General features: G+C 43.7%; 2 protein-coding genes and 1 long non-coding RNA gene across 7 annotated transcripts in view; 2 read left to right on the plus strand and 1 right to left on the minus strand.

The window, feature by feature from the left end:
• The window catches only part of anos1b (anosmin 1b), a 109,002-nt gene that overhangs the window by 20,815 nt on the left and 63,721 nt on the right, over positions 1 to 24,466 (minus strand). The window lies entirely within an intron of this gene.
• On the plus strand, positions 3,222 to 10,181 carry LOC144026575 (uncharacterized). The gene is made up of 5 exons (XR_013285220.1): positions 3,222 to 3,259; positions 6,572 to 6,616; positions 6,740 to 6,820; positions 7,367 to 7,553; positions 9,662 to 10,181. It is a non-coding gene; the product is annotated as an uncharacterized LOC144026575 (long non-coding RNA).
• LOC144026572 (uncharacterized) lies at positions 10,755 to 23,102 on the plus strand. Of its 2 annotated transcripts, none has more exons than XM_077533307.1 (5): positions 10,755 to 10,778; positions 19,923 to 19,967; positions 20,091 to 20,171; positions 20,722 to 20,889; positions 22,631 to 23,102. In XM_077533307.1, exons 1-5 carry the CDS (start codon positions 10,770 to 10,772, stop codon positions 22,667 to 22,669), a joined length of 342 nt encoding a protein of 113 aa, XP_077389433.1. In that variant the 5' UTR covers positions 10,755 to 10,769; the 3' UTR covers positions 22,670 to 23,102. The 2 variants fall into 2 exon arrangements, with proteins under 2 accessions (XP_077389433.1, XP_077389435.1); XM_077533309.1 differs by lacking the exon at positions 10,755 to 10,778 and adding an exon at positions 16,276 to 16,304.

The following is a 24,466-nucleotide window of genomic DNA, read 5'->3' on the forward strand; positions in this document are numbered from 1 at the left end:
AACAGGCAAAAGGTATAGGGGACAACAAAAGGCGCTCCGCTAGGGAGGAAAAAGGCTCAAGGCAAAAGGGGTAACTAAAAGCGCTCCGCTGGGGAGGACAACGCACAAAAACAAGGCAAGACAACAAGGCAACGGGAACAAGGACTCGAGGACTGTGGGACGCTTCCATGCACTGTGATGTGTGTGACACTTCTGCCCTGAGGGGAAAGTGCAGGTGGCTTTTATTGTCTTGGTTGATTGGTGGTAGGTGGACATGATCATGGGCGGGGACCGGTAATTAGTGAACTGCAGGAAGAGCAAGTGACCTGGGGTGAGAGGAGAGTTAGAACTTTCAAAATAAAACGGGAAACATGACTATGAAAATAAAAGCATGGTCCGTCACGCCGATGGCGGCGTGACAGTTATGTCAGTACATGTTTTCTTAGCTCCGATGATCAATGGCGGAGCCAGAGGGGTGGCACGTGCCCCTGCTGAAATGTGATTGGACCCAGCAGACGCCAAATGATTGACATATCACGGCACCGGCGCAGTGACGTCGCACGCCTTGCCGATGCAGCCTGCCAGCATTTTTTTTCAAGCAGACGCCTACTAATTGTTATGCCCCTCCTGAACAGTGGCTGGCGCTACTTACGACAAAGCATTATAATCCACCTCACTAGGAGTCTGGAGAAGGAGAATCATCTGTTTTAAGGAGCAGTCTCCTGAGTACCGAGAATGCATGTTGGCGTTTGGCTATATCATGTTTGTTTGCCTGTGAGACGTGAGTGACTGTTTAAAATAACTTTTATGTTCAGATTATGGGTGTCAAAATTGTCACGTTATTATCTCGTTAACTTAAAGTGCCTTTAACGGCACTATTTTTTTTTTAACGCTCGATTAACGACCGCTCCTTATTTGGAAAGCCTCTACTCAGGGAATTCTAGTCACCACGCAGTAGAAATGTCCACGTCAAAACTACCCAATAGAAAAGCACTGGAGCTAAAATACAGTGTTTAAGGGGCAGAATATAGGTGGAGGAGCCATTTGGACTGTGTCTCACCACTACCACCCGTGCCTTGCTTTGAAAGAACGCACTCGGTTAGCCGTTGCGTTCGCACCGAGCACCAAGAGGCGTCCATGGGCACTCTGAAACCCCTGTGAGAGTAAAGAGCCGAATGGACGCCGTCTAGACAGTTGGAGTGAGCCCAATCCTATTTATCTTTAAATGTGAGGCGTATTTTATTCAGCATCTCCACAAAATATCTCATCAAGGTGAAGGTGAAACTACCGATGTGTTCGCTGTAACAGTAGAGCGGCCTCAGCTGCGTCTCGCATCCGAGAACTTAACAAAATAAAAGCGTCTGACGTCATTAAAAGGAGTCACTATAACACAATTTAGCAGTAATAAATTAAATGATACTGCCTAATGTGTGGGGATTGGCGTCAAGTTGTATTTTACAATTTTAAAATGTGCAGAAACTCGCAAGTTACTTATTGTTTAAAATTACAGAGCTATTAATATGAAAAGAACACATCGGTCGTTTCTGGTTCCTGTGCAGTAAAAATTCGTCATTTTACAATGCACATCCTATTTCACTTAACAAAATAAAAGCCTAGCACGAATGCATATATTTGTGGGGATTATGTTGTATTTTACAGTTTTAAAAATGTGCATAATTTCACAAGTTACTTCATGTTAAAACTTAGGCAGCTCCTAATATGAAAAGAGAAATGCATTGAGCTTTCACTATTGTCTTACAAATGCAATTATACCATGTTGTAGTGATAGAAAAATGACCAAAACAAATCAGTCACGCTTTGGTTTGGTTTTACAGTACAGCACATATTTTATTTTTTATTTTTTTTAAACTTTTTTTTCTTGAATTGTTATGAAATTACTCTATCAATTAATTTTTTAATTCTTTTAATTGAATTGTGATGAAATTACTCTATCAATGACTAAAACAAAACAAAACCATATTGAAATTGTAAATTTTATTGTAAATGTAGGTATAAATTGAGATATAAAATGTGCAATTAATGTGTGATTAATAGTCAGTTAATTATTGAAGTAATGCGATTAATTATGATTACAAATTTTAATCCACTGACACCTCTAGTTCAGATAGATTGTTTTGGACGGACATCAATAAGCAACGTAGTTTTGTGCAAGCTAAAAATAAGTATGTTGTTGTTGTTATGCAATACAATAGCACCCTCCAATGGTTGAAAGTTCAAACAGACACTAACTGACGTTTGCATTTACAGGTAGAAGTGGAGGATTTATTAACATTATTATTAATTAATCACATTAATAAATTATGTGGTTCTAAATGAAGTAGTAGTTGGAGTAATACATTTATTTTTCATAGGGTGTGTGGAAAATGAAACGACAAGGAGAGTTTGGCACTTAGACAGGATCTTTAGTCATACTGTAATACAAATTTGCATTATGTTAATATTATAATGTTATGTTGATAAAAGTACTGTAATTGCATGAATACAGTATCTGCGTGTGCGTGCAAGTTCATTCAAGTTAAACAGTGATGAATTATTATTTTTGTACATTTTATACATTCTTAATAAACGGCACATTATGTGCAAAAATCTCCCCTGTGCTTAATATGTACTTAAATATATTTGAACTTCGATAGAGACTCCGATTGAAAGAAATTTTCATGAAAACAAATTTGGCATCATCTTTGGATGAAGTATCCTTGCCCCCCCCCCCCTGGCCCCCCTATTTATAAAAGTCTGGCTCCGCCACTGCCGATGATAATTGCTTTTCTAACTGAAAACAGCTGTATTTTGAGCATACAGTTTGCTCAAACATCCAAAGTAAAGAAAAGAAGGCAGATGTTATGTCGAAAGTCGTGAACTCTGCATACATTAAGCTTTTAATATAATATTGGAATAGCTCAGTAGATGCCCTCATTCTCTTCTTCATATCTGAAATTATTATGAAAGGTATGTACAGGGAGTCCTCGAGTTACGTCGGAGTTCCGTTCCTAGTCCTACGCTAGCGATGTAACACGAATTTCGACTTAAAGGTGGATTCAGTGACGTTCTCGAAAAGTGGAAGCCAAACATCTGTTTGTCACGTTTAAAAAAACTGCGCATGCGGAAGACTATCCTACCAGCTCTTCTGCTCGTCTTGGGGAAACGCCTCTCAAATGTCGCTAATGTCTGAGCTCATCTTCATCATCATCATCTTCATCAGTTCCTGCAGCCGGCCTCGCTTTATTCAGATGTCCTCTTGCGGCTCTCAGCTATTTTCAAAGTACGTGGTCAGCTCGGTGGAGCTACAACGATGAATGGCCGAATCCGAAGCTCACTACATGAAGCTAGCTACATGCTACAAACACTTGAAGTGCACATGCGCGGCTAGGAACGAGCATGCACGACGTCGATATGCAGATTGATTGACAGGATCGAGGAACAATCATGAAGATGATCACCCGGAAGACGCAGCCACAAAAATATCCTTGAACCCGCCTTGAAGTCGGATTTCCCCATTAAAGTCAATATTTACGTAAAAAAATATTTGCATAAAAAATCTAAAAAACATCCATCCATCTTCTTGACCACCTACTCCTTACAAGGGTTGCAGGAGGTGCTTGAGCCTATCCCAGCTGGCTTCGGGCAGTAGGCGGGGTACACCCTGAACTGGTTGCCAGCCAATCGCAGGGCACACAGAGAACAAAGAACCATCCACACTCACAATCACACCTAGGGACAATTCAGACTGTTCAATTAACCTGCCATGCATGTCTTTGGAATGTGGGAGGAGACCGGCGTACCCGGAGAAAACCCACGCAGGCACGGGGAGAACATGCAAACTCCAAGCAGGAAGGCCGAAGCCTGGATTCGAACTTGCGTCCTCAGTACTGGGAGGTGGAAGTGCTAACCACTCACCCACCAAAATACCCATCTAAAATACACTAAAATAAAAAAATAAAATAAAAATAAATAAGATGCTGTACTTACCATTACTGCATAGAGGTGGATGGAAAAGAAGAGGATGAGGCTGATGTGGAAAAAAAAAGAGGGCGAAAAAGCCAAAGATATTCCAACAAGTGCACAAGCGCTAGCACTAGCTAAGGGCTAAATAGCGGACGAGGGGAAAACACTGCAGGCTATATGGCGGACGGGGCCAAAATGGTTTGGGGCCAGAAGAGTTTCTAAATCTATATGCAAGAATTTGGGCTCCTGTATTCACGCAGCAATTACTTGCAGGGGAATCCAAGTCCAGAAAGTAAGGCTACGATTTTTTTGAGTAAGCATTCACATGACCTATTAATTGCGACCTCAGTCTGTCTGCTGTATGAACGTTATGCGTCCACAAAGTGACCCACATGCGCAGAAGAAGATACAACATCACAATGCTGTGTTTGCAGAAGTAAATACGTATGGTCCAGCGTGTCACTGCCACTGACATTTATAAGTCCGTCGTCTGGTATCATATTTCGTGAAAATGAGGAGAGCCCGTTTTTTTTTTTTTTTTTTTTTTTTTTTATAACTCTTGCTCAGGCCCCAGTCTGATCAGTCGATGTAGATTTCTCCATCACAAAGCCTCTGGGGAAATGGTGCACCTCAGATCTTGTCCAGGTCAGTCAGTGCAGAATCCATACAGCAAAAGCGTCACACTCTTTCATCCCCACCTAGCCCAAGCAGGATGCGACGGCGTGCAAAAGAGAGGACAAGCGGCAGTTAAACAGGCAAATTTATGCTTTTCAAAAATGCAACAATATTGGAAGTTTGAAGTTAAGATATAAACAATACAGTCTCTAGCTGACACGTTGACATGTTAACCTTTATATGTCTAATCTTAACAAGTAGTGTACATGAAACATCTATCACACAAGTATGTTGCCAGTATCAGTCTCGAAGGTCAACTCCATAATATAAATGTTGGTACGCAAAAAGTTATTTCCACATAATTACATTCCTGACATTATTTTAAAAGTATGAGAATTCAGATAATTTGTTCTGGAAATACATCACTATCTGTTGTCACCTTTGTAAATCTGAGTGTATAAAATATGTTAGTTTTCTGGATCATTATTCATGCATTTGTCAAGGCTAGGGTCATGCAAGGGTTATGTTTGGGTCATGATCGTGAGATAAATTGTCTGTTTTGAACTGATGCAACCAGCATCTAGTTTCAACTGGTAAGACGTTATGTGATGTCAGGAGCTATGTGATGTCAAGAATCTTTAATCTATTTATTTGGTCAACAGCCAATCAGATAATTCCATGTCAGTCCTGTTACCCACATGTCTAGCCACATCTAATCAGATCGATTCATTGTCTATATAAGCCTGTCTGAGGAGGGTGTGTTTTTGTTGGATTATTACTTCTGTTCCTCTGCGTACCTCCACAGCCCAAGTTAGCTTAGCGTCTCGTGTGATTCTTGATACATTTTCGTTGTTTCTCGTCTAGTCAAGTTTTTTCTACGCCTTTCGATGTTATGCGAATAAAGAGTTAAAATCTTATTTGTGTCTGCGTTTTTGGGATCCAACCCCAGAACATAACAGCATTTATGCATAAAAGAACATACAAGCTACTTACGTGTGCAAGTTGCATGAAATGGCTGCTGAACTTCACGAAGTCAAAGACGTTCAGTCATCCTCCTCTTGGCTGCCTCCGAACGTTGACCCCGAGGCATCTGGAAGGCTAACAATCTACACTACTCAACTCAACTCAAGTGTATTACAACTACAATAATTATTTAATATACAATTACCTGTTATTACTAAATAAATAAATAAATAAATAAATAAATAAATAAATAAACACTTCTGGAAGATACTCCAACAGCTGAAATAAAGTTTGTGGAAATCTTGTTGTCTGTGCTCTCTGAATCTGCTAACGCAAAACCAGTGAAGAACAAGAGGAAGTCTCTTTCAGTGACAGTGGTTTAAATGGCCGCCCTTCGAAGAGTCATACTTTTGACCAATAAGAGCAGAAGGGGCGGGCTAAATATGATACCTCTATGACATTTAAACATCAACACTTTTCCACAACTACTTTCATGTTGTGTAAGTTGTGTGTATTCTGTTTGTTTCCTGTTGCCATTGGTAATTATTACAATTACTTCACATGTACAAGCAAGGTTTATATCATTTTTTTTAATTTCACAATTAACATTTCTTTTACTTAATATCAATATTTGTAACGCTAACTGATTGTATTATATTTTATATCATAAAATGTCACTATCAATACTTTCATTGTAGCACACAACATAGACACAATTATTATTCGTACTAATAGTCACTCACCACATGTGATCATGCTTTTTAAATCAACTTTTATTAGCTCAAGGGCCACATGGAAGGCAATATAATGTATTACTAAGTTTTTTATAGACATTTCTTTGTTTTGATTTGGCCATCTGATTAATTGGTAAGACATAACTTTTTTTTTATTTTTTTTTATTTTTTTTTTTACCTTACAAGATCATCTCTCATGCCACATTAAACCCCTTTACGGGCCTGAGCCAACCCACGGGCCATATGTTTGATACCCCTCCTTTATTTCAACGGTCAAGTACTAAACCACACCTACTTCTGTTTGTTCTTGCATATAGAGGAGCTCTTTCAACAAAGGACATTTCACTCTAAAGCCATACAAGGTATGCACACACTACATTTCTATTCCTAAATTATCATTTTATACAATGGTTAATACATCTACAAATTTCTTGTATGTTTATGAAGTATGACAATGTGTTTATTTCTACTTTGCTTTTCTACAGAACATGGACAAATTAGCCTTAGTCTCTTTTGATGAAGACCCCCAAATCATCTCCATACTCGACGAATACCAGCTTTTTTCCGTAAGTATACAATACACAAACAAAACAGGACAAATTTCTCAATCATATACAGTATGCCATATATGTATTACAGTTCTCGTTTATTTACAGGTTTGTTAAAGGCACTTTTCGTGTGTCTTGCTGTTTCTAATGTTTCTCCACTACCATGTCTAGCCACTTATATCATGTAGAACACATGTACGCTGACCTTTTAGAGAAAATTGATGCTTACTTGCACAGTAGCCACTAACTATCTTAACTACTTACCACTTAATTCACAAGACTAATTGACAAATTATTTATTTTAGTGAAATGGTACTTTGTGCGTCTTATGCGTTTACCTGAAGAATGCTTTTCAACTCTTTCCTTAAAATACATAGCGGCACTGTGTTCCTGTATAAATGTATCTATTTGTATATTCTTTCATACAAACTCATTTTGACGCATACAACCATTGACTAACATGCAACATGACCACAGATCTTTGCACCAACACATTTTACCTCTGCTATTCAGAATCATGGAATCTAACATGACTGATTTACATTGAATGCTTTGTCATTACAGGCTGCATGCATTGATCCTGCTGTCAGTCGCTACGACTTATATCAGCTCAGCCTTGATTTTCATTCCAAAATCATGAAACAACTGGAGGACCTGACTCAAGTCAATCGAGAACTTGAAAAACAACTCGACGTCAACACCATGCTTATAAAAGAACTCTAGACTACATTGGATATATTTGTCCTTGATGGTAAGCTTTATGACATGATGGTAAGCTTTATGACACGTGGAACACACACAAACACTAACAGAGCAAATGTCCCCATTCTACACGTTGTGTATACAATGGTCATTTTTAACACATTCCTTTTTTCTGTTTGGAATATCTTGAAGGTAACACTGGACAGTTAACTGAAACACTGACTCCTTATTGAGCCATAATTTCTCAATGTATATAATGTGACTACACTTGTTTAGTTTCAATGTGACTGATATCAAGTAGCTATGCTGTTATCTTGCCCTCTTTCATCTACTGATAGACACTTCAAAGCTCTTTTTTTCTTTTCCTGTATCTTCTCAAAGCAACTGACATATGCATGGAGAAGATTTTATTTAAATTCTATCATTAGGGCCCGAGCAGCGACTGCTGCGAGGTTCCTCTTGTGCCTGAAGGAATTCTTCTTCTTCATCATCTTTTTCTTTATTATTCTCCGCAAACAATTGTATTTTTGAGACACTAAATGTGAACAAAAACTCACCAAACCTTACACATACATCGGGCCTGGAGGAAAAATTGATATTTTAAAATTGCCATACATGATAACAGAAAAATGGCTCTGTAGCGCCCCCTACATAAGTTTAACGGATCCCTGTCCCGCTACGATTTTCCTACGGCTACGAAAATTGTGTGGCACCTGTAGCACATCCAGATGAACAAAAAACTCTTTGATAGGTGTACCCTAAAATAGACAGGAAGTGAGGTGTGAGTATTTTAATTTCCAATTTTGGCCCATTTTTGCACATTTACAGGGGTCATACTTTTGCCCCCTTCTCCTACACGGTTAACCCGATTGATTTCAAATTTGGGCTGTACCATCTCAACAGCAAATTTAGAGTTTCAAAACTTACTAAACGTAGCATTGGCGTTTGTCCGTTTAACCAAGAGCTACAAAAATTGGTAGACATATGTAACAGCCTACAACCTACAAAAAAAGTGTTGGTGCCATGTTCTAAACCTAACAGGAAATACCCCTGAGGCGGGGCATCAAATTTTGCATTTCAAAATTCTTACTTAATGATGGATTCCTGGTTGTATGTTTCATCTAGACTCTTCAAATTTTGGTACTTCTAGGTCCTAGAGGTACCAAAATTTGAAGACATATGTAACAGCACTCACGGTACAAAAAGACTCTTTTTGATCCATAAAACATTTACATTTAGACAGTCCTTGTTCTATGTAACAGTACCCCAACGTGCCAGCACCCCGACGTGCAAGTACACCGAAGTGGTGTTCAATAGCGCCCTCTATACATTTTTATGGACCATTTCCGATTGTATGATTGAGCTAGATTTGGGGGAAAATTGGGAGGCATACCTATTTAGTTGTATGCTAAACTTAAAAGGAAATCCGCCATTTTGATTTTATTTTGGGAACTGCACACCATCTTTGGGCTTTGGATGAAACTTTGCACACACAAGGCTTGGCAAAAACATTTTCCCCAGTCCTTGTCCTATTTGACAGTACCCCAACGTGCCAGTACCCGACGTGCAAGTACCACAACGTGGTTGCGAGGGTCCTTTTGCTGCTCGCAGCTGTAGTTATTATTATATTTATGTCTTTACCCTGATTATGATGTTTCTATACGCTATATAAAAAAACTTGAGTTGAGTTGAGTAGATCTTTTGGACATACTGTGACTTGACATTTACAATGCTAATTCTTACTAAGAGATAATCAAACACCACAATATTTTCCTGCAATATATTCTGCATGTATCTGGACACACCATGCCAAATGTTACACTTACATAACCATTTATTTACCTGTAGTATCCTTACTTTTGTACATCATTTCATCACACATTAATCCTAAAGCATTGCTTTTTGACCCCTAGGACCCAACAATACAAATTTGGAGTGTATTACTTTGTGCTGGCCCGAGCTATCGGATTTAATAACAGGCAATGACTATAAATATAAGATCACCGTCAAATATTACGTGTGGAATGTCCATATACAGTTCATAACTTAATATATAACATGCATCTGTATTAAGACACAACCATGCTACAAATATACACACATGACTGTTCTGTAAACTACACATGATTATTCACTCAGTTTGTTCTTTCTGTACAGATGGAGCAATGCTACCACACAGACAAAAGAAGCCACTGAGGAATTGCACGAAGACGATGATGGTATAACGGGACAGGTTCACCCCCCTGACGCTTTAGCCCACGGGTTAAAGCGTCCTAGGACTAATTCATTCCCGGAGGTTAAAGTGTCCTAGGATAGATTATACCCTAACCCAAACCCTTTGACCCCTGGGATTCATCTGTCCTAGGACGATGTTACCCCAGGTTAAAGTGTTGGCAGGGTTAATTAATCTGTCCTGTTACAACATCTATACATAAAGAGTTGCATTCCTCTCCTGTCCCATCTCTGGCACTCTCTTTCCTCTCTTCTGATTACAATACCTAGGCCTGCTCATGTCCTTTATTCCCCCTTTAGATGATGTCATTAGCCTGCTTCAAAGCCACCTTTTGTAATAACTGTCACACATATTTACTGTTTGCTGGACCCTATAAAAATGTCACAATACTACATTGTCATGAATTTGTTTTCAAATAAACATGATGCTGGTTTTGAGTCTAAACATGAGCCACACTTCATGAAACTTTGCACACACATCAGCCTAGCTAACTTTGTGAAAATTGGGAGATACTTTGCAGACACAAGGCATGACAAATACATTTCATTTTTCCACATTCCTTGTCTATGTAACAGTACCCCAACGTGCAAGTACCCCAACTTGCATATGCAACAAAATGGCCCAGGTTCCGAGGGCCCTTTATAGCTGCTTGCAACTCTTATTTTTTTTTTCTTTCATCTCATGGAGACCTCTCCTTTGTTTCTCCCCTAACTATTATGTCACGTCATTGCCGCGCGTAATAAATATTATTAATAATATTAGTGTTGTTCCGATACCATTTTTTGGCCCCCGATACAGATACCCAGCTTTGCAGTATCGGCCGATACCATAGCGATACTTAAGTTTTTTGTTTTTTTTTCCCTCAACATGAAAAAGCTGTCCTGCTATTGGTTCAGAGCATTCAAGGGCCAATAGGATATCTTAGATCAGCATGCAGTGAACATGTCACATTCCAGTGAATGTCGTGCACCAGCAAGACACAAGATGCTGCATCCAAAATCCGATTTTAGCGTTGGAATTAATGGTATCGCCATGTTACTTGTGAGTACTGACTGATACCGAAACCACTGTTTTAATGCAGTATCAGCACGTCTGCCGATACCAGTATCGTTATCGGAACAACACTAATTAATATCACCACAAATGTCAGCTTTATGCTTCATGTTTCAAGTAGGATTAAATTAAAGTCAAATATAAAGCCACAACTGTTACTCAAAACAACTTTGACTATTCATGTACGTCTCCCGAGTAATGCCCCCGCCCGCGCGGACGCCGCGGAGCGCATATTGTGGACTTTTGATGACGTAGAGGTCGGACATATGCGACCTGGCCGTTTAGGCTGTCGTCGCATTGCAAAAATTCGGATAGGTATCCGATCTAGGACCATGTAAGAAAGTGACCCAGGTCGGATATGAAATAAATCGAAATTGAGCCGTTCAGACTGACATAAAAAAAAAAAAGTCAGATATAGGTCGCATTTGGGCAAAAAAAAATAAAATCTGATCTGGGTCGCATTTGCCTGCAGTGTGAACATAGTCTAAAAACCCTGCCACAAATTGGCTTTTGTCACAGGTTCCTCTAATCAACTAGCAAACGAGTTTGTCTCCACCTGTTATGGTTAAAGCCAAACTTTTTCAGGGTTTTTACTGTCTGGACCTGGATTCCCCAACCATGATTACTCGTATGTCAACTTTCCTAGCTCACTGTGACTAACTGTTGTATAGTGACTGGCTAACAACACAACACAACACAACATTCCCTTGTGCTAATCTGAGTTCAACACAATGCAAAATTAAAAAAAAAAAAAAAAGACTGCAGAAAAATGCAATATTTCTGGGTACAGCTAAATCTATGTGGTTGAGTTATTGTCACGACGTGGAGAGGTAGGACCCAGACGCAGGATAAAGGTAGGCCACAAAGGCAACAGGTTTATTGCCGGTCAGCAGCTGTCTCCTCTCACACTGAGAGGAGAACAGGGAAGCAAAAAGTGGAGAACTAAAAACGCTCCACTGGGGAGGAAAAAACAGGCAAAAGGTATAGGGGACAACAAAAGGCGCTCCGCTAGGGAGGAAAAAGGCTCAAGGCAAAAGGGGTAACTAAAAGCGCTCCGCTGGGGAGGACAACGCACAAAAACAAGGCAAGACAACAAGGCAACGGGAACAAGGACTCGAGGACTGTGGGACGCTTCCATGCACTGAGATGTGTGTGACACTTCGGCCCTGAGGGGAAAGTGCAGGTGGCTTTTATTGTCTTGGTTGATTGGTGGCAGGTGGACATGATCATGGGCGGGGACCGGTAATTAGTGAACTGCAGGAAGAGCAAGTGACCTGGGGTGAGAGGAGAGTTAGAACTTTCAAAATAAAACGGGAAACATGACTATGAAAATAAAAGCATGGGCCGTCACGCCGGTGGCGGCGTGACAGTACCCCCCGCCCCCCCCCTCAATGGCCGGCTCCTGACGGCCATCCAACTCAAAGAGTCCAAAAACAAGGGCGGGCGGAAGGGGGCACGGAGGTGGGAACACGGCCCACCCCTCCGTCCCAGACCAAAGGCAGTTCCGGAGGGCGTCCATGACGCCCGACGAGAGAGTCCCAGCGGGGCCAGTCAGGTGGGCGTCCTCGACGCCCGACGAGAGGTGAAGGCAGCCGCAGGGCTTGCGCCGCCGGGACTTTGGGCGGCGCCTGGCGAGGTTCCGGGACTTTGGGCGGCGCCTGGGGAGGCTCCCGGACTTTGGGCGGCGCCCGGCGAGGCTCCCGGACTTTGGGCGGCGCCCGGCGAGGCTCCCGGACTTTGGGCGGCGCCCGGCGAAGGCTCCCGGACTTTGGGCGGCGCCCGGCGAGGCTCCCGGACTTTGGGCGGCGCCCGGCGAGGCTCCCGGACTTTGGGCGGCGCCCGGCGAGGCTCCCGGACTTTGGGCGGCGCCCGGCGAGGCTCCCGGACTTTGGGCGGCGCCCGGCGAGGCTCCCGGACCTTGGGCGGCGCCCGGTGAGGCTCCCGGACCTTGGGCGGCGCCCGGCGAGGCTCCCGGACCTTGGGCGGCACCCGGCGAGGCTCCCGGACCTTGGGCGGCGCCCGGCGAGGCTCCGGGACTTTGGGCGGCGCCCGGCGAGGCTCAGGGTCTTTGGGCGGCGCCTGGCGAGGCTCAGGGTCTTTGGGCGGCGCCTGGCGAGGCTCAGGGTCTTTGGGCGGCGCCTGGCGAGGCTCAGGGGCGAGAGGCTGCAGCAGGCGAGGTTCAGGGGCGAGAGGCTGCAGCAGACGAGGTTCAGGGGCGAGAGGGGGCGAGAGGCTGCAGCAGGCGAGGTTCAGAAGCGAGAGGCTGCAGCAGGCGAGGTTCAGGGGCGAGAGGCTTCAGCAGGCGAGGTTCAGGGGCGAAAGGCTGCAGCAGGCGAGGTTCAGGGGCTTGAGGCTGCAGCAGACAAGGCTCGGGAACGAGAGGCCGCAGCAGACGAGGTTCAGGGGCGAGAGGCTGCAGCAGGCGAGGTCCAGGGGCGAGAGGCTGCAGCAGGCGAGGTTCAGGGGCGAGAGGCCACAGCAGACGAGGTTCAGGGGCGAGAGGCCGCAGCAGACGAGGTTCAGGGGCGAGAGGCTGCATGTGGCTCACCAGTTCATGGACCTGGCTTGACAGCTCCTCCAGCTGCGAAATCACGGCTTGCTGAACCTTTTCCCGGTTGGCAAGCCGGACCTCCAGACTCTGTAGCCTAGCCTCGACCTTTCCTGCTGGGTCCATGCTGGCCGAAGTGTACTGTCACGACGTGGAGAGGTAGGACCCAGACGCAGGATAAAGGTAGGCCACAAAGGCAACAGGTTTATTGCCGGTCAGCAGCTGTCTCCTCTCACACTGAGAGGAGAACAGGGAAGCAAAAAGTGGAGAACTAAAAACGCTCCACTGGGGAGGAAAAAACAGGCAAAAGGTATAGGGGACAACAAAAGGCGCTCCGCTAGGGAGGAAAAAGGCTCAAGGCAAAAGGGGTAACTAAAAGCGCTCTGCTGGGGAGGACAACGCACAAAAACAAGGCAAGACAACAAGGCAACGGGAACAAGGACTCGAGGACTGTGGGACGCTTCCATGCACTGAGATGTGTGTGACACTTCGGCCCTGAGGGGAAAGTGCAGGTGGCTTTTATTGTCTTGGTTGATTGGTGGCAGGTGGACATGATCATGGGCGGGGACCGGTAATTAGTGAACTGCAGGAAGAGCAAGTGACCTGGGGTGAGAGGAGAGTTAGAACTTTCAAAATAAAACGGGAAACATGACTATGAAAATAAAAGCATGGGCCGTCACGCCGGTGGCGGCGTGACAGTACCCCCCGCCCCCCCCCCTCAATGGCCGGCTCCTGACGGCCATCCAACTCAAAGAGTCCAAAAACAAGGGCGGGCGGAAGGGGGCACGGAGGTGGGAACACGGCCCACCCCTCCGTCCCAGACCAAAGGCAGTTCCGGAGGGCGTCCATGACGCCCGACGAGAGAGTCCCAGCGGGGCCAGTCAGGTGGGCGTCCTCGACGCCCGACGAGAGGTGAAGGCAGCCACAGGGCTTGCGCCGCCGGGACTTTGGGCGGCGCCTGGCGAGGTTCCGGGACTTTGGGCGGCGCCTGGGGAGGCTCCCGGACTTTGGGCGGCGCCCGGCGAGGCTCCCGGACTTTGGGCGGCGCCCGGCGAAGGCTCCCGGACTTTGGGCGGCGCCCGGCGAGGCTCCCGGACTTTGGGCGGCGCCCGGCGAGGCTCCCGGACTTTGGGCGGCGCCCGGCGAGTCTCCCGGACTTTGGGCGGCGCCCGGCGAGGCTCCCGGACTTTGGCTGGCGCCCGGCGAGGCTCCCGGACTTTGGGCGGCGCCCGGCGAGGCTCCCGGACCTTGGGCGGCGCCCGGCGAGGCTCCCGGACTTTGGCTGGCGCCCGGCGAGGCTCCCGGACCTTGGGCGGCGCCCGGCGAGGCTCCCGGACCTTGGGCGGCACCCGGCGAGGCTCCCGGACCTTGGGCGGCGCCCGGCGAGGCTCAGGGTCTTTGGGCGGCGCCTGGCGAGGCTCAGGGTCTTTGGGCGGCGCCTGGCGAGGCTCAGGGTCTTTGGGCGGCGCCTGGCGAGGCTCAGGGTCTTTGGGCGGCGCCTGGCGAGGCTCAGGGGCGAGAGGCTGCAGCAGGCGAGGTTCAGGGGCGAGAGGCTGCAGCAGACGAGGTTCAGGGGCGAGAGGGGGCGAGAGGCTGCAGCAGGCGAGGTTCAGGGGCGAGAGGCTGCAGCAGGCGAGGTTCAGGGGCGAGAGGCTTCAGCAGGCGAGGTTCAGGGGCGAAAGGCTGCAGCAGGCGAGGTTCAGGGGCTTGAGGCTGCAGCAGACAAGGCTCGGGAACGAGAGGCCGCAGCAGACGAGGTTCAGGGGCGAGAGGCTGCAGCAGGCGAGGTCCAGGGGCGAGAGGCTGCAGCAGGCGAGGTTCAGGGGCGAGAGGCCACAGCAGACGAGGTTCAGGGGCGAGAGGCCGCAGCAGACGAGGTTCAGGGGCGAGAGGCTGCATGTGGCTCACCAGTTCATGGACCTGGCTTGACAGCTCCTCCAGCTGCGAAATCACGGCTTGCTGAACCTTTTCCCGGTTGGCAAGCCGGACCTCCAGACTCTGTAGCCTAGCCTCGACCTTTCCTGCTGGGTCCATGCTGGCCGAAGTGTACTGTCACGACGTGGAGAGGTAGGACCCAGACGCAGGATAAAGGTAGGCCACAAAGGCAACAGGTTTATTGCCGGTCAGCAGCTGTCTCCTCTCACACTGAGAGGAGAACAGGGAAGCAAAAAGTGGAGAACTAAAAACGCTCCACTGGGGAGGAAAAAACAGGCAAAAGGTATAGGGGACAACAAAAGGCGCTCCGCTAGGGAGGAAAAAGGCTCAAGGCAAAAGGGGTAACTAAAAGCGCTCCGCTGGGGAGGACAACGCACAAAAACAAGGCAAGACAACAAGGCAACGGGAACAAGGACTCGAGGACTGTGGGACGCTTCCATGCACTGTGATGTGTGTGACACTTCTGCCCTGAGGGGAAAGTGCAGGTGGCTTTTATTGTCTTGGTTGATTGGTGGTAGGTGGACATGATCATGGGCGGGGACCGGTAATTAGTGAACTGCAGGAAGAGCAAGTGACCTGGGGTGAGAGGAGAGTTAGAACTTTCAAAATAAAACGGGAAACATGACTATGAAAATAAAAGCATGGTCCGTCACGCCGATGGCGGCGTGACAGTTATGTCAGTACATGTTTTCTTAGCTCCGATGATCAATGGCGGAGCCAGAGGGGTGGCACGTGCCCCTGCTGAAATGTGATTGGACCCAGCAGACGCCAAATGATTGACATATCACGGCACCGGCGCAGTGACGTCGCACGCCTTGCCGATGCAGCCTGCCAGCATTTTTTTTCAAGCAGACGCCTACTAATTGTTATGCCCCTCCTGAACAGTGGCTGGCGCTACTTACGACAAAGCATTATAATCCACCTCACTAGGAGTCTGGAGAAGGAGAATCATCTGTTTTAAGGAGCAGTCTCCTGAGTACCGAGAATGCATGTTGGCGTTTGGCTATATCATGTTTGTTTGCCTGTGAGACGTGAGTGACTGTTTAAAATAACTTTTATGTTCAGATTATGGGTGTCAAAATTGTCACGTTATTATCTCGTTAACTTAAAGTGCCTTTAACGGCACTATTTTTTTTTTAACGCTCGATTAACGACCGCTCCTTATTTGGAAAGCCTCTACTCAGGGAATTCTAGTCACCACGCAGTAGAAATGTCCACGTCAAAACTACCCAATAGAAAAGCACTGGAGCTAAAATACAGTGTTTAAGGGGCAGAATATAGGTGGAGGAGCCATTTGGACTGTGTCTCACCACTACCACCCGTGCCTTGCTTTGAAAGAACGCACTCGGTTAGCCGTTGCGTTCGCACCGAGCACCAAGAGGCGTCCATGGGCACTCTGAAACCCCTGTGAGAGTAAAGAGCCGAATGGACGCCGTCTAGACAGTTGGAGTGAGCCCAATCCTATTTATCTTTAAATGTGAGGCGTATTTTATTCAGCATCTCCACAAAATATCTCATCAAGGTGAAGGTGAAACTACCGATGTGTTCGCTGTAACAGTAGAGCGGCCTCAGCTGCGTCTCGCATCCGAGAACTTAACAAAATAAAAGCGTCTGACGTCATTAAAAGGAGTCACTATAACACAATTTAGCAGTAATAAATTAAATGATACTGCCTAATGTGTGGGGATTGGCGTCAAGTTGTATTTTACAATTTTAAAATGTGCAGAAACTCGCAAGTTACTTATTGTTTAAAATTACAGAGCTATTAATATGAAAAGAACACATCGGTCGTTTCTGGTTCCTGTGCAGTAAAAATTCGTCATTTTACAATGCACATCCTATTTCACTTAACAAAATAAAAGCCTAGCACGAATGCATATATTTGTGGGGATTATGTTGTATTTTACAGTTTTAAAAATGTGCATAATTTCACAAGTTACTTCATGTTAAAACTTAGGCAGCTCCTAATATGAAAAGAGAAATGCATTGAGCTTTCACTATTGTCTTACAAATGCAATTATACCATGTTGTAGTGATAGAAAAATGACCAAAACAAATCAGTCACGCTTTGGTTTGGTTTTACAGTACAGCACATATTTTATTTTTTATTTTTTTTAAACTTTTTTTTCTTGAATTGTTATGAAATTACTCTATCAATTAATTTTTTAATTCTTTTAATTGAATTGTGATGAAATTACTCTATCAATGACTAAAACAAAACAAAACCATATTGAAATTGTAAATTTTATTGTAAATGTAGGTATAAATTGAGATATAAAATGTGCAATTAATGTGTGATTAATAGTCAGTTAATTATTGAAGTAATGCGATTAATTATGATTACAAATTTTAATCCACTGACACCTCTAGTTCAGATAGATTGTTTTGGACGGACATCAATAAGCAACGTAGTTTTGTGCAAGCTAAAAATAAGTATGTTGTTGTTGTTATGCAATACAATAGCACCCTCCAATGGTTGAAAGTTCAAACAGACACTAACTGACGTTTGCATTTACAGGTAGAAGTGGAGGATTTATTAACATTATTATTAATTAATCACATTAATAAATTATGTGGTTCTAAATGAAGTAGTAGTTGGAGTAATACATTTATTTTTCATAGGGTGTGTGGAAAATGAAACGACAAGGAGAGTTTGGCACTTAGACAGGATCTTTAGTCATACTGTAATACAAATTTGCATTATGTTAATATTATAATGTTATGTTGATAAAAGTACTGTAATTGCATGAATACAGTATCTGCGTGTGCGTGCAAGTTCATTCAAGTTAAACAGTGATGAATTATTATTTTTGTACATTTTATACATTCTTAATAAACGGCACATTATGTGCAAAAATCTCCCCTGTGCTTAATATGTACTTAAATATATTTGAACTTCGATAGAGACTCCGATTGAAAGAAATTTTCATGAAAACAAATTTGGCATCATCTTTGGATGAAGTATCCTTGCCCCCCCCCCCCTGGCCCCCCTATTTATAAAAGTCTGGCTCCGCCACTGCCGATGATAATTGCTTTTCTAACTGAAAACAGCTGTATTTTGAGCATACAGTTTGCTCAAACATCCAAAGTAAAGAAAAGAAGGCAGATGTTATGTCGAAAGTCGTGAACTCTGCATACATTAAGCTTTTAATATAATATTGGAATAGCTCAGTAGATGCCCTCATTCTCTTCTTCATATCTGAAATTATTATGAAAGGTATGTACAGGGAGTCCTCGAGTTACGTCGGAGTTCCGTTCCTAGTCCTACGCTAGCGATGTAACACGAATTTCGACTTAAAGGTGGATTCAGTGACGTTCTCGAAAAGTGGAAGCCAAACATCTGTTTGTCACGTTTAAAAAAACTGCGCATGCGGAAGACTATCCTACCAGCTCTTCTGCTCGTCTTGGGGAAACGCCTCTCAAATGTCGCTAATGTCTGAGCTCATCTTCATCATCATCATCTTCATCAGTTCCTGCAGCCGGCCTCGCTTTATTCAGATGTCCTCTTGCGGCTCTCAGCTATTTTCAAAGTACGTGGTCAGCTCGGTGGAGCTACAACGATGAATGGCCGAATCCGAAGCTCACTACATGAAGCTAGCTACATGCTACAAACACTTGAAGTGCACATGCGCGGCTAGGAACGAGCATGCACGACGTCGATATGCAGATTGATTGACAGGATCGAGGAACAATCATGAAGATGATCACCCGGAAGACGCAGCCACAAAAATATCCTTGAACCCGCCTTGAAGTCGGATTTCCCCATTAAAGTCAATATTTACGTAAAAAAATATTTGCATAAAAAATCTAAAAAACATCCATCCATCTTCTTGACCACCTACTCCTTACAAGGGTTGCAGGAGGTGCTTGAGCCTATCCCAGCTGGCTTCGGGCAGTAGGCGGGGTACACCCTGAACTGGTTGCCAGCCAATCGCAGGGCACACAGAGAACAAAGAACCATCCACACTCACAATCACACCTAGGGACAATTCAGACTGTTCAATTAACCTGCCATGCATGTCTTTGGAATGTGGGAGGAGACCGGCGTACCCGGAGAAAACCCACGCAGGCACGGGGAGAACATGCAAACTCCAAGCAGGAAGGCCGAAGCCTGGATTCGAACTTGCGTCCTCAGTACTGGGAGGTGGAAGTGCTAACCACTCACCCACCAAAATACCCATCTAAAATACACTAAAATAAAAAAATAAAATAAAAATAAATAAGATGCTGTACTTACCATTACTGCATAGAGGTGGATGGAAAAGAAGAGGATGAGGCTGATGTGGAAAAAAAAAGAGGGCGAAAAAGCCAAAGATATTCCAACAAGTGCACAAGCGCTAGCACTAGCTAAGGGCTAAATAGCGGACGAGGGGAAAACACTGCAGGCTATATGGCGGACGGGGCCAAAATGGCGGCCTGAGCGTAAAGTCAATCATGTCAAAACGCCTTAGGTCAGTGCGCCTTAACTCTATACCTTTAACATATTAGCATAAAAACTTTCAGACAAAAACGGAAAATGTGCATGAAAAATCTACATTAAACCCCTTTACGGGCCTGAGCCAACCCACGGGCCATATGTTTGATACCCCTCCTTTATTTCAACGGTCAAGTACTAAACCACACCTACTTCTGTTTGTTCTTGCATATAGAGGAGCTCTTTCAACAAAGGACATTTCACTCTAAAGCCATACAAGGTATGCACACACTACATTTCTATTCCTAAATTATCATTTTATACAATGGTTAATACATCTACAAATTTCTTGTATGTTTATGAAGTATGACAATGTGTTTATTTCTACTTTGCTTTTCTACAGAACATGGACAAATTAGCCTTAGTCTCTTTTGATGAAGACCCCCAAATCATCTCCATACTCGACGAATACCAGCTTTTTTCCGTAAGTATACAATACACAAACAAAACAGGACAAATTTCTCAATCATATACAGTATGCCATATATGTATTACAGTTCTCGTTTATTTACAGGTTTGTTAAAGGCACTTTTCGTGTGTCTTGCTGTTTCTAATGTTTCTCCACTACCATGTCTAGCCACTTATATCATGTAGAACACATGTACGCTGACCTTTTAGAGAAAATTGATGCTTACTTGCACAGTAGCCACTAACTATCTTAACTACTTACCACTTAATTCACAAGACTAATTGACAAATTATTTCTTTTAGTGAAATGGTACTTTGTGCGTCTTATGCGTTTACCTGAAGAATGCTTTTCAACTCTTTCCTTAAAACCAATACATAGAGGTACTGTGTTCCTGTATAAATGTATCTATTTGTATATTCTTTCATACAAACTCATTTTGACACATACAACCATTGACTAACATGCAACATGCCCACAGATCTTTGCACCAACACATTTTACCTCTGCTATTTAGAATCATGGAATCTAACATGACTGATTTACATTGAATGCTTTGTCATTACAGGCTGCATGCATTGATCCTGCTGTCAGTCGCTACGACTTATATCAGCTCAGCCTTGATTTTCACTCCAAAATCATGAAACAACTGGAGGACCTGACTCAAGTCAATCGAGAACTTGAAAAACAAGTCGACTTCAAAACCATGCAAATGAAAGAACTCTATGATATGGTGGTAAGCTTTATGACACGTGGAACACACACAAACACTAACAGAGCAAACGTCCCCATTCTACACGTTGTGTATACAATGGTCATTTTTAACACATTCCTTTTTTCTGTTTGGAATATCTTGAAGGTAACACTGGACAGTTAACTGAAACACTGACTCGTTATTGAGCCATAATTTCTCAATGTATATAATGTGACTACACTTGTTTAGTTTCAATGTGACTGATATCATGTAGCTATGCTGTGATCTTGCCCTCTTTCATCCACTTATGGACACTTCAAAGCTCTTTTTTTCTTTTCCTGTATCTTCTCAAAGCAACTGACATATGCATGGAGAAGATTTTATTTAAATTCTATCATTAGGGCCCGAGCAGCGACATAAGTTTAACGGATCCCTGTCCCGCTACGATTTTCCTACGGCTACGAAAATTGTGTGGCACCTGTAGCACATCCAGATGAACAAAAAACTCTTTGACAGGTATACCCTAAAATAGACAGGAAGTGAGGTATGAGTATTTTAATTTCCAATTTTGGCCCATTTTTGCACATTTACAGGGGTCATACTTTTGCCCCCTTCTCCTACACGGTTAACCCGATTGATTTCAAATTTGGGCTGTACCATCTCAACAAATAAAAAAAATCTCAAGTTTTTGACATACTATATGATGGGGACGGAGCAAATTTAGAGTTTCAAAACTTTCTAAACGTAGCATTGGCGTTTGTCCGTTTAACCAAGAGCTACAAAAATTGGTGGACATATGCAACAGCACTCACGGTACAAAAAAACTCTTTTTGATCCATAAAACATTTACATTTAGACAGTCCTTGTTCTATGTAACAGTACCCCAACGTGCCAGCACCCCGACGTGCAAGTACACCAAAGTGGTGTTCAATAGCGCCCTCTATACATTTTTATGGACCATTTCCGATTGTATGATTGAGCTAGATTTGGGGGAAAATTGGGAGGCATACCTATTTAGCTGTATGCTAAACTTGAAAGGAAATCCGCCATTTTGATTTTATTTTGGGAACTGCACACCATCTTTGGGCTTTGGATGAAACTTTGCACACACAAGGCTTGCCAAAAACATTTTCCCCAGTCCTTGTCCTATTTGACAGTACCCCAACGTGCCAGTACCCGACGTGCAAGTACCACAACGTGGTCCGGGTTGCGAGGGTCCTTTTGCTGCTCGCAGCTGTAGTTATTATTATATTTATGACTTTACCCTGATTATGATGTTTCTATACGCTATATAAAAAAAACTTGAGTTGAGTTGAGTAGATTTTTTGGACATACTGTGACTTGACATTTACAATGCTAATTCTTACTAAGAGGTAATCAAACACCACAATATTTTCCTGCAATATATTCTGCATGTATCTGGACACACCATGCCAAATGTTACACTTACATAACCATTTATTTACCTGTAGTATCCTTACTTTTGTACATCATTTCATCACACATTAATCCTAAAGCATTGCTTTTTGACCCCTAGGACCCAACAATACAAATTTGGAGTTTATTACTTTGTGCTGGCCCGAGCTATCGGATTTAATAACAGGCAATGACTATAAATATAAGATCACCGTCAAATATTACATGTGTAATGTCCATATACAGTTCATAACTTAATATATAACATGCATTTGTATTAAGACACAACCATGCTACAAATATGCACACATGACTGTTCTGTAAACTACACATGATTATTCACTCATTGTTTGTTCTTTCTGTACAGATGGAGCAATGCTACCACACAGATAAAAGAAGCCACTGAGGACTTGCACGAAGATGATGATCACGGTATAAGAGGACAGGTTATACGCCCCTGACGCTTTAGCCCACGGGTTAAAGCGTCCTAGGACTAATTCATTCCCGGAGGTTAAAGTGTCCTAGGATAGATTATACCCTAACCCAAACCCTTTGACCCCTGGGATTCATCTGTCCTAGGACGATGTTACCCCAGGTTAAAGTGTTGGCAGGGTTAATTAATCTGTCCTGTTACAACATCTATACATAAAGAGTTGCATTCCTCTCCTGCCCCATCTCTGGCACTCTTTTTCCTCTCTTCTGATTACAATACCTAGGCCTGCTCATGTCCTTTATTCCCCCTTTAGATGATGTCATTAGCCTGCTTCAAAGCCACCTTTTGTAATAACTGTCACACATATTTACTGTTTGCTGGACCCTATAAAAATGTCAGAATACTACATTGTCATGAATTTGTTTTCAAATAAACATGATGCCCTGCGATTGGTTGGCAACCAGTCCAGAGTGTCCCCCGCCTACTGCCCAGGGCCAGCTGAGATAGGCGCCAGCAGCCCCCGCGACCCTTGTGAGGAATAAGCGGTCAAGAAAATGGATGGATGGATGGATGGAATAAACATGATGCTGGTTTTGAGTCTAAACATGAGAGACACTTCATGAAACTTTGCACACACATCAGCCTAGCTAACTTTGTGAAAATTGGGAGAAACTTTGCAGACACAAGGCATGACAAATACATTTCATTTTTCCACATTCCTTGTCTATGTAACAGTACCCCAACGTGCAAGTACCCCAACTTGCATATGCAACAACATGGCCCAGGTTCCGAGGGCCCTTTATAGCTGCTTGCAACTCTATTTTTTTTTCTCTTTCATCTCATGGAGACCTCTCCTTTGTTTCTCCCCCAACTATTATGTCACGTCATTGCCGCGCATAATAAATATTATTAATAATATTAGTGTTGTTCCGATACCATTTTTTGGCCCCCAATACAGATACCCAGCTTTGCAGTATCGGCCGATACCATAGCGATACTTACGTTTTTTTTTTTTTTTTTTCCCTCAACATGAAAAAGCTGTCCTGCTATTGGTTCAGAGCATTCAAGGGCCAATAGGATATCTTAGATCGGCATGCAGTGAACATGTCACATTCCAGTGAATGTCGTGCACCAGCAAGACACAAGATGCTGCATCCAAAATCCGATTTTAGCGTTGGAATTAATGGTATCGCCATGTTACTTGTGAGTACTGACTGATACCGAAACCACTGTTTTAATGTAGTATCAGCACGTCTGCCGATACCAGTATCGTTATCGGAACAACACTAATTAATGTCAGCTTTATGCTTCATGTTTCAAGTAGGATTAAATTAAAGTCAAATATAAAGCCACAACTGTTGCTCAAAACAACTTTGCCGATTCATGTACGTCTCCCGAGTAATGCCCCCGCCCACGCGGACGCCGCGGAGCGCATATTGTGGACTTTTGATGACGTAGAGGTCGGATATATGCGACCTGGCCGTTTAGGCTGTCGTCGCATTGCAAAAATTCGGATAGGTATCCGATCTAGGACCATGTAAGAAAGTGACCCAGGTCGGATATGAAATAAATCGAAATTGAGCCGTTCAGACTGACATAAAAAAAAAAAGTCAGATATAGGTCGCATTTGGGCAAAAAAAATAAAATCTGATCTGGGTCGCATTTGCCTGCAGTGTGAACATAGTCTAAAAACCCTGCCACAAATTGGCTTTTGTCACAGGTTCCTCTAATCAACTAGCAAACGAGTTTGTCTCCACCTGTTATTGTTAA

This window comes from Festucalex cinctus, chromosome 10 (assembly GCF_051991245.1).
Source record: "Festucalex cinctus isolate MCC-2025b chromosome 10, RoL_Fcin_1.0, whole genome shotgun sequence".
NCBI lineage: Eukaryota > Metazoa > Chordata > Actinopteri > Syngnathiformes > Syngnathidae > Festucalex > Festucalex cinctus.